The sequence below is a fragment of the Dama dama genome, chromosome 15 (assembly GCF_033118175.1).
Source record: "Dama dama isolate Ldn47 chromosome 15, ASM3311817v1, whole genome shotgun sequence".
NCBI classification, from domain to species: domain Eukaryota; kingdom Metazoa; phylum Chordata; class Mammalia; order Artiodactyla; family Cervidae; genus Dama; species Dama dama.
Window position 1 is genome coordinate 65,708,771 of NC_083695.1, and position 9,851 is coordinate 65,718,621.

A 9,851-nucleotide genomic window follows, 5' to 3' on the forward strand; every position below is an offset into this window, starting at 1 on the left:
ACTCCTGTCAGCTTTCTGAAAGTTAAGTAGCTGGCAAGTGGCTTGGGCTCTGGCTCTAGCTCTGGTCCAAGGGGCTCCACCCTGGGATTTTAGTTCAGAGGTCCTAAGATGACAGCTTTAGTAATGAATCTAGTTTACAGATGTGCCTTATTTGGTCTGCTCAGTGCTTATAAGTTAAAAAAAACTCATTGGAAACATTAAAAAATCTGGATATCTGATATTAACGAAATCTGAATTTATGGCTTCTCTTAAAAAATGAGAATTATGGCAACCTGGGCACATATTCTCACATGGCAATGATCAGCTGCTTTCTTGAGATAGCACATGAATTCTCTAATTGGTCACAGTCCCCAGTACTTTGGCTACCCGATGCCAAGAGCTGACTCATTAGAAAACCCTGATGCTGGGAAAGATCGAAAGCAGGAGGAAAAGGGGATGACAGAGGACGAGATGGTTGGATGGCATCACTGACTCAGTGGACATGAGTTTGAGCAAGCTCCAAGAGATGGTGAGGGACAGGGAAGCCTGGCGTGCTGCAGTCCATGGGGTTGCAAAGAGTCAGACACGACTGAGCCACTGAGCAACAACTACCTGCCTTACTTACATGCTTAGTCTCTGAGAACATTTGCTTTCATAATCCCTGATAAGGCCTTTAGAATGTCAGAGCTGGCAAGGGCTTTAGTGATTATGTAGTTCCAACCTCTCAGTTTCAAGTTGAAGAAACAGAAGCCCAGAGAAGGGAAGACTTTCCCAGAATCATGTGGCCAGGATGGGCAGGCCAGTTTCCTGCTCCTTGGCCAGTGGGTTGTCTACCCACCAGGGCTTTATGGCACTTCACAACTAAGCTACCATGAACGGAGAGACAGGAGACTCTGCCTTACCGTAGATTCTACTCTTCACTAACTGCAGCTGATTTTATGATATGTGCAGTCTAAGTAGATCTGGGAAACTAGGGCTCTGGAATATAAAGTGTGTCTGATACCATCTTCTACTAACTCCTCAAGACTCCACAAGCACTCTCCAGGTAGGGAAGAAGATCCTTAGTTACCCAGAGCCAGGATAGTGTTCTGAGGCTCAGGATATTGTTGGGTTTGGAAACGGTATTGACCCTTCCTGCTCTGGTTACTTGAGAACCTGGGGATAAATGCCAAAAAGAAATGGGACTCTATTATGCCAGGTAGTGCCGTAAAATCTTAAATGCTGTAATAAAATAGAGGTTTGTTTCTTGCTCAGGCCTGTGTTCCTGACCAGTTGGTGGCTCTCCTCCAAGCAGTGATTCAGGGACCCAGGTTCTCTTCAGCTTGTGGTTCCACTATCTTCAACACATGGCTCCCTTGGTTTCTGTGGACAGGGAAAGATCACAGAGGGGTGGTGGTCTTTATGAGCCAAGCCTATACCTGACGTTCGTCATTCCCACTCACATTCTGTTCAGTCATATGGCCACACTTAGCTGAAAAGGAGGCTGGGAACTAATCTAAGAGGAAAGAGTGTGTAGAGTTGACAGCTCACCAGTCACTAGAGACATACACACCTTCATGGTAGCACATGGTGCATTTGGGCATAGACAAAGGGGGATATTGGAAGGGAAGAGGCTGAGCCCATTTCAGAATGACTGAAGCACTGTTCTTTCCCCTTCTTTCTATTCTCACCATCATTGTTCTTAAATTAGACCCACTTTAGTTTTCCCCTGAGCTACTACAAGTCATACCTCCAACTGGCCCCCTACCCCAGTCATGCCCGCTTCAGTGCACCACTCACAAAGCTGCCAGAATGACCCTTCTGGGGCCAGGGGACTCCATCTTCAAGGTTGACAGGCTCATGTAGTTGGTTTAGAAGGGTGGAAGAAGGCCACAGGCCCTCCTTTTCTTTTGAAAACACAACCATGTGAAACCTTAACTAAACAGAGCAAATGCACTGATGAACTTATTTATGTTACCAAAGCATTCTTTATTTTTCAAAGTTATCATAGGATCCTACTAAAAGTCAAGGGAGTCTCAATTAAAACCTCGATTAGGGGAATCAAGGACTATTAAGCCTATAGGAGCACTTGTACATTATTTCATCTGATCACAATACTTTGGGATCACACTCTTAAATAGAGCAAAATTCACTTGGATTTAGGAAAATCTCATTTGCAGTCTCTGTTTTTGCACCATCCCAGGCCCTGGATCTGCTCCTACTACCAAGCTGACAACCTTTTTCTCATTACTTATTCTTTCCCAATTCTTAAGCAAGTGTAAGTATCTTCTATCAGAAATCATCCCCTCCAGTAGAAACTTGTCAAGCCCTTTGTGATCTACCCCTTGCCTCCTCTCTACTCTCTTCATCTACTGCTTTTATCTGATCTGCAAACCAGTCCATTCTTGCTGAAATCTGCCTCCAGTCATTGCAGCAGAACTTGTTCTCCATTGTCTCTCTCACTTTGCACAGGCTTCTCCCTCTGGGTTGCCTTTGCTTCCCTCCCCCACCCCCCTGCCCACCCACTACTACTGGTAGCTCCTTTCTGACTCCGCACAGACCTCAGGAAGCCTTTTCTTAGCAAGCATTTCTGGGTAAGATGCTACTTCCCTGTAGCATTTATCACAGTCTGATTCATTATATATTTACTTGTCTTCCTCCCTGGAGCTCACGACTGTCTTTTGCTCAACATCCCCAGAGCCTGGCAATAGTAGGGACTCAATAAATGAAAGCCAAGTGACGGAATGGATTCACCTTAATTACACAGGATGAACTGGCTGTGTTAATTCTGCCTTTGGGGCTTGGGCTCCACGTAGTTCTAATGTCTGACATATTTCACCCAGTGGGTTGCTTGTCTCAAATGTGGGTGATGGAGGCTAGAAGTGCAAAAAAGAGGCTCTGTTCTTCTGTGGAACTGAGCCCACTCCCCCCCAGACTCTACAGTCTGTGTCAATGCCAAGTCCTCAGGTATGGACAAGGGACCAAAGTCACTCTACTCCTTCCTCCCTGGACAAGAGATTTCTTGAGTTTCTGGCCTTGGCCCACTTTATCCAAGATTTCTCTGGGGGAATTTCGGTGTCTGTGGGCCCCCTTCATTCCTGTGATGAGAAGTGCTGGACATGGAAATGATCTGTGGTGTCTCTGACCTGGGTCGTAACTTGGCCTGAACCCCAGTCTCCCTCTGAGTTCATGGGTACATCTTGTCTTCCTCTGCCCCATGTGCTCCCCTTCCCCAGTAAAGTGCTGTCAGCCCCACTTGAGGCATCAGCCTTATTCAGTGCTGGGGTCTTCAAGCCAAGGCCTGACAAGTTGTGAATGGTTGAAACTTGCTGAATGAATGAAAGAGTGAAAGGCCCTACCATGGGCATGTGTGCATGTGTGTGTGTGTGTGTGTGTGTGTGTGTGTCTGTGTGTGTCTGTGTGTGTGTGTGTATGAAAGAGAGAGACCGAGAGAGAAGAGGATCTGGGCGAGCCACCAGGAAATGTTTTCCTTTCATTATAATTTGTTCCTGGCTCTGTTGGTGGTTCCAGAACCTCTCGTTTTGGCTCAACTTTGGCCCTGCTTCAGGCTTTTTCAGGATGTTTCTGGAATAGCTGGAGGCATCCTCTGGGGTAATCTTGATAGGCCTGCTTCCTATGGCCTTCTTTGAACACTTGTAGGGTGGACAACTTGTCCTGGTTTCCTGAAAACTTTACTGATTTTAGCTATGAAAGGCCCACATCCTAATAAACCACTCAGCCTTGGACAAACCTAGAAGGAAGATCACCTTGAGCTCATGTCTCCTGATCGATTCCCAAGGTCCACAACCTGCAGGAGCTCCGTCGAAGTGCCTCGCTCGCCACCAAGGTCTTTATCCAGAGAGACTACAGCGATGGGACCATCTGCCAGTTCCAGACCAAGTTTCCCCCAGAGCTGGACAGTCGGGTAAGGATGTCTTTCCCTAAACTTGGGACACAGACCATGATGGAACTGAGGGGCTTATTAGAATATTTATCTTTTTCTAGGATAAAAGTAGTATAGGAAACAACTTGCTCAGCCACTTCATGTGGAAGAACTAAAGCATTTTGCCTCACTGTCGCCTCCTAGAAAGTTAGAGCTGGAAAAAAAAAATGTCAGAGATTTTCTAGTTCAGTGGTTCTCAAATTTCAGAGAATCACCTAGGGAGCTTGTCAAACAAATTCGAATTCTTGAGCCTCGTTGGATAATATCAGGTGTCATCAGAGATGCTGACTCAACTGCAGGATTAGGTTCAGGAATCTCTTTTTAGAAGCACTCCTCAACTCCAGCTGTGCATTAGAATTTCCTGGGGAGCTTAAAGGAATCCTGATGCTCAGACCACACACAAGATCAATCAAATCAGAGTGTCTGGGGCTGGGGCCCAGCCATCGGCATTGCTTTAAATTTCCCCAGATGGTTCCAATGTGCAGCTGGGCTGAGGACCTTAATTTTTAATGAGAAAGCCCTAGGCGATATGGCATCGGGTGATGTATGGATCCCACTTTGAGAATCTCTGATCTCCTAGTGCAGTGCTTCTCATGATTGGCTGCCCGTTAGAACCACCTGGGAGCTTTTGAAAAAAATTGCAGGTGTCAGCTTGGGTAGACTAGGACATTGGTGGTCTTTGCTGCTCTGACCCACCCTCCCCCTTCCCAGACCGTTTGAATCAGAATCTCTTGAAGGCAAGACCTGGGTGTGCCTGGTTTTAAAATCTCCTCAGGTGATTTTAGTGTGCAGCAGAATTGAGAACTATTAAGCCCTTGAACCAAAACTGTGGCCTGTGCACAAGCAACATCCTGTCTCCTGGAAATAGCATCTCAGGCTCCACCCTGGATCTACTGACTCATAATCTGCATTTTAAGATCCCGAGGTTATTCATACATGCATTAAAGTTGGAGAAGCCTTGCGCTAGTTCATCCTCTCCTTTAAGAGAGGAAGCTCAGGGCCAGGAAGAGGAAGTGATGTACCAAACTGACTGAGCACCAGAAGAGCCTTGATGTCTGACTCTGCTTTTTCACAGGACTCTTGTTTCCTTATGGACACAGTTGTATCCATTGTGGATATAGATAGAACTGGGTGCTCAGGTTGATCAGAGTCCTGGCAGGGAGAGCATAGATACCTGATCCACTGCAGAAAATGTTCACCTCTTGGATTTCATGAGAGTTTTCTGTTTTCAAGTGAGGACAAATCATCACTTTTGTTTCCATTTTATAAATGTGGAAACTGAGGCTGGAGTAGTTAAATCATTAGCTCAAGGTCACGCAGTTAGTTGATAGCCAAGTCTGGACTGGACCCTCAGTCTCCTGACTTCCTGTCTAATGCTCCATGGGCACCCCTCTGGTCTTGCCTGTGTGCCCCCAACCCCCACATTGGTGAGGCCCCATCACGGCAACCACACTCCAGGGAGGCTGATCTGGGTCCGGCTCCCTGTCTCTCTCTCCCTCCAGATTGAGCGGCAGCTCTTTGAGGAGACTGTGAAGACCCTCAACAGCTTCTACGCGGAGGCCGAGAAGATTGGCGGCAGCTCTTATCTCGAGGGCTGCCTGGCCTGTGCCACGGCCTACTTCATCTTCCTCTGCATGGAGACCCACTATGAGAAGGTGGCTCCTCCCCCACGGCCCCACCTTCCCTCCCCCCTGGGGCTCCGGTGCCTCAGCCTCAGCCTCAATGGGCCCCTCTCCTTGCAGGTTCTCAAGAAGATCTCCCGCTACATCCAGGAGCAGAACGAGAAGGTCTTTGCCCCCCGAGGCCTCCTGCTCACAGACCCCGTGGAGCGTGGGATGAGAGTTGTATCCTTTCTGGCTGTTCCATTCGAGGGCACCCAGCTGCAACCAGCAGGAGCCCTGGGGAGGCCGCCAGTAAGCTGGACCACCCTAGGGGACTCTGCTCAGGGATTTCTTAGGGTTCCCCATATCCCTGGTCATCGACTTTCCTCTCCCACCATAAGTTAGTGCTATTTGCAAATTTTAGGCTTTGCTTTTATTGAGCTGCATTTAATCAGTGCGTGTGTGCGTGCTAAGTCACTTCAGTTATGTCCGACTCTTTGCAACCCTATGTACCATAGCCCGCCACGCTCCTCTGTCCACGGGATTCTCCAGGCAAGAATACTGGAGGGGGTTGCCATGCCCTTCTCCAGGGGTTCTTCCCGACCCAGGGATTGAACCTGCATCTCTTACATCTCCTGCATTGGCAGGTGGGTTCTTTACCACTAGTGCCACCTGGGAAGACTGCATTTAACCAGTGGTTAATATCAATACATGCCAGGTGTCACAGTAAGTGCTTTGAAAATATGAATTCCTGTACTTCTCATAAGACCCCTGTAAAGCGGGTAACTCTTCTTACTGCCTTTGTAGTGGACCCTGACTCAGAGCCGCCCAGCCAGAGCCCACCAGAGCCAAGATCTGAGCCCAGGCCCACTCTTCACTGCCCTTGCATTTAACCCTCATTGAAGCCTATGTAGTAGGTTCCCTTTCACAGATGAGAAGATGGAGGTCTTGGTGGGAGACTGGTCCTCCAGTGGATTATAGGTCTACCCACTCCTCCTGATCAAGGTATACATACACCCCCCCCCCCCTCCCCGGCCGCCCCCCCCCCCCCCACCCCCAGTCAGCAGCAGATAGTAGAATTCTTAAAAATAACATTTACTGGTAAAGAAACACAAATCCCAGAGAATCTCATGCTTACAAAGCCCAAGGAGAGGTGCTTCTTGTCACTGAGCCTTTACTATGTGCCAGTTATTGTGTTTAGTCCTTTACATGCTTTATTTCATTTAATTCTTGCAATAACTCCAAGATTCTATTATTACCCTCATTGTACAGATCAGATAACGGATGGTAACAAGTGAGGTGATTGGTCAAAAGTCACATAGCTGAGATTGGGTATGGGGAGATTTGAACTCAGGACAGCCAAGTCCTCACACTTTCCTGGTCAATCACACCCGCTACGGGGCACACTGGGTACATCGCGTTCTGGGATACAAAGATTAGACCCATTAGAGTGTAAGCGCCGTGTCCTGGCTGTGCGCAGGCGCCTCTGAGCTGAGCGAGCGCAGGAGAGAGGAGGGGTTTGGATGTGGCTCTCAGGCGTCCACGTCCTGCCTTTCTGGGAAGCAGCACCAGCTCGGCCTCGCGCTTCCCCGCTGGTCTCCATCAGCCGGTTCGCTTCGGCTTGCACCCCTCCTTAACGGCCGCCCAGATCGAGATCTCCATCTACGAGGACCGGTGCAGCAGCGGCAGCTCCAGCAGCGGTAGCAGCAGCGGCAGCGGCAGCAGCAGCGGTGGGGGCGGTGGGGCGGGGGGCCGGTGACTGGCCGAGAGTCCCTGCAGGGAGGTGTACGGCTGGACTGAGGGCCTCGCAGACCTGAGGCGGCTGCGCTACCAGAGCACCCGCTTCTGAGTCATTCTCTGGGCCCACCCTGCGGCCCAGGGCGGGAAGGAGGGTGACCCGCCCAGTGTCGCCCGCCGGCCATCAGCTGGCGCCCCCTGCCCCTTGCCCACTGGCAGGATGGTCCACTTCCTGACTTGGCTTTTATCCGACGGGGCTGGTCTGGGTCACACGGAGGCAGGTCTTCCATGGGGGGTGGGGGTTGGGATAACACTAATTGGACAAACCCCTTTCTTCCGCAGCTCCCCTCCCAGACACCCCCTGAAAAGGATCCAAGCCTGTCAAATAGAGAATTAATTCCCATCCTGCATGGTACTTTACCCCAAATCCCACATCCACGAGGACTCCCTTCCTCGGGGTCCCATTCCCAGTGTGTGTGCTTTCCGATGCCACCACAGGGCTTCTGCCTGTCTGTGATCCTGCCTCCACTGATTCAAGGTCTGGGGAGACGGGAGTGGTCAGCCCCCTCCTGACCTTGTCTAGACTCCTGGCATCACTGTCCTCCACCCAGAGCCTGGAGGTCATCTTGGACTCGCTCAGAAGTGTCCAGCTACTGCAGCTTTGCAGGTCACCAGGTGCTAGTGGGGGTGGGGCACAAGGCCTGGCCTCCGGAAGGCTGTATGGGGGTCCGGAGAAATGCTTCATGGAGAGATGTCGCCTTGGGGAGCTTGAACCTCAAAAACGGGAGCCAACTTCCTGAGATTAGAACGTGCCTGTGTGTGAGAATGAGTGTGTGTGTGTGCAGGCACGTGTGTATGTGCACATATGTGCGTGCCCTATGTGCTCAAATGCACCTGTGTGTAGGTATGTGTGAGGACAAGTGTGTGCCTGAGTGCACTGTGAGTGCATGTGTGTGCACTCGTGTGTGTGTACACACGTGTGCATACAGGTGTATGAATACATTTGTATGTTGCCCTTGGCTACTGGGCCGATGTCTGCCCCTCTCTGCATCTTGTCTTATCTTTTTGCGTCATGGTCTGGCTGCTTCCCTGGGTGGGTCCAGCCTGTCCTCTTGTAAATAAATGTCCTAACATCCCTTGTCCCTTGCTTGGCTGCCAGCTTGGCTCTTCTTCCTGGTCTGTCCTCCACTGGCAAGTTTGTCCCCACCTTCTGACTGTACTGTGTACATTCTAACAAAAAAGTTGGGGTTCTAGGAGAGTGGAGGCAACCTTCCAGGGCCTTCTGTGCCCCACTTCAGGTCCTCCATAACAAGGCAACAGGGCCATGGGCACTGCGTACTCAGGGGGTCTCCAAGGCTGTGTGAAATGTCCTTGGAAGGTCAAAGGGGCTGCCAATCTGCAGGGGAAAAGGCAAATTTCTTTCTTGAAAGAGGGGTGTCCAGCCAGTGAGGCCCTGACTGCCGAGGCCCAGCAGCCCCTCCCTGGTGTCTGGAGACGGACAGAAGCAGGTTGCCTCTCTTGGCCAGCAGGAGGTGCTAGAGGGGCTATGAGAGACCAGTCACTGCAGGTAGCCTTTTGGAACCAAAGAGGGGCCTGACTTTCTTTTGGATGCAGGAGGAGTATATAGGAAGGGACCAGAGAGCTGGAGAGGGCGGCCCAGCCCCTGAGCCTCAGTGGGTCCTGGTCCAAGTGTTCCCAGGGTGAGCTGCAGCCCACTGATCTCCACCACAGCACCCCCTTCCCCCTGAACCCGGCCTGTGCCCACCCTGGCCCACTGTGTGGCTGGGACTGACCTGTGGGGTGAACGATGCATCTCCCATGGGATGGCTGGGCACTGGCCATGCGGTGGCCTTTCATTTGATTATTTCTTTTTCCAATAAAAGGACTTGCCCAGCTTGAGGCTCCCTGTGGCTTCTCTCCCCCTCGGCGATGGGGGGCCAGATCTGTGCCCCAGGATCATGGCGAGGGGGTGCTCAGTGACCCACCCACCTCCTGCTGAGGAGGCAGGACCAAGTGTGTTTCTGAAGAGGCAGCACCCGGACATGGAAGAATGAACAATGTCGTCTCTGAGTTTGTAGTCTAGTGGGGAGGCAGACACTCCTCATCTCTAATCTGGAGCTTTTATTTGGCCCATGGATCCTTAGGTGGGGGGAACAGGCTGAACTGAAACCAGGTCAAAATCAAGTCATGAATTAATTAGATAAATACCCATGTCTTGATCTCATATCTGTTAGGGGTTGGATCATACAGGTCACTCCGTTCTAAAGAAAAGTATGTGGGTGTTGGAAACTAGCAGAGGTGTGTCTTGGCTCTTATAAAACTAAATAACGAGTAATGAGCACTCAGTGTGTGCCAGATACTTTGCTAAACCCGTAGGGCACAGGTGTGGGAGGGAATTTAAAGATCATCTGAATGAGGCAGAATGGAGGCCCAGAGAGGGTGAGTGACTTGTCTCTGGTCGCACAGCTGGTTGCCGATAGTGAATAGCACCAGGTTTCAAATCGATGTCTGACCCAGTGCTCACTCCAACCCCGTGGGGATGACACCCAAATGGAAGTTGTCTGAAGCTGCAGGGTGGCTGGGGTCACACATGCAGGTCTGTGGGCCAAGAG

At 50.5% G+C, this 9,851-nt stretch overlaps 1 protein-coding gene across 2 annotated transcripts in view; it reads left to right on the forward strand.

Moving 5' to 3' along the window:
- The window catches only part of GOLGA7B (golgin A7 family member B), a 53,147-nt gene extending 43,603 nt beyond the window's left edge, over nucleotides 1-9,544 (forward strand). Inside the window, exons 3-7 of one of the 2 annotated variants that reach the window (XM_061162330.1) lie at nucleotides 3,758-3,883; nucleotides 5,404-5,556; nucleotides 5,644-5,745; nucleotides 7,151-7,202; nucleotides 7,582-9,544. In XM_061162330.1, coding sequence (XP_061018313.1) covers nucleotides 3,758-3,883; nucleotides 5,404-5,556; nucleotides 5,644-5,745; nucleotides 7,151-7,202; nucleotides 7,582-7,604 — 456 coding nt within the window. In that variant the 3' untranslated portion in view covers nucleotides 7,605-9,544. Of the gene's footprint in view, nucleotides 1-3,757; nucleotides 3,884-5,403; nucleotides 5,557-5,643; nucleotides 5,746-7,150 lie in introns of both variants that reach the window. The other variant, XM_061162329.1, reaches the window with a different exon arrangement.
- Nucleotides 9,545-9,851: the final 307 nt, after the last annotated feature.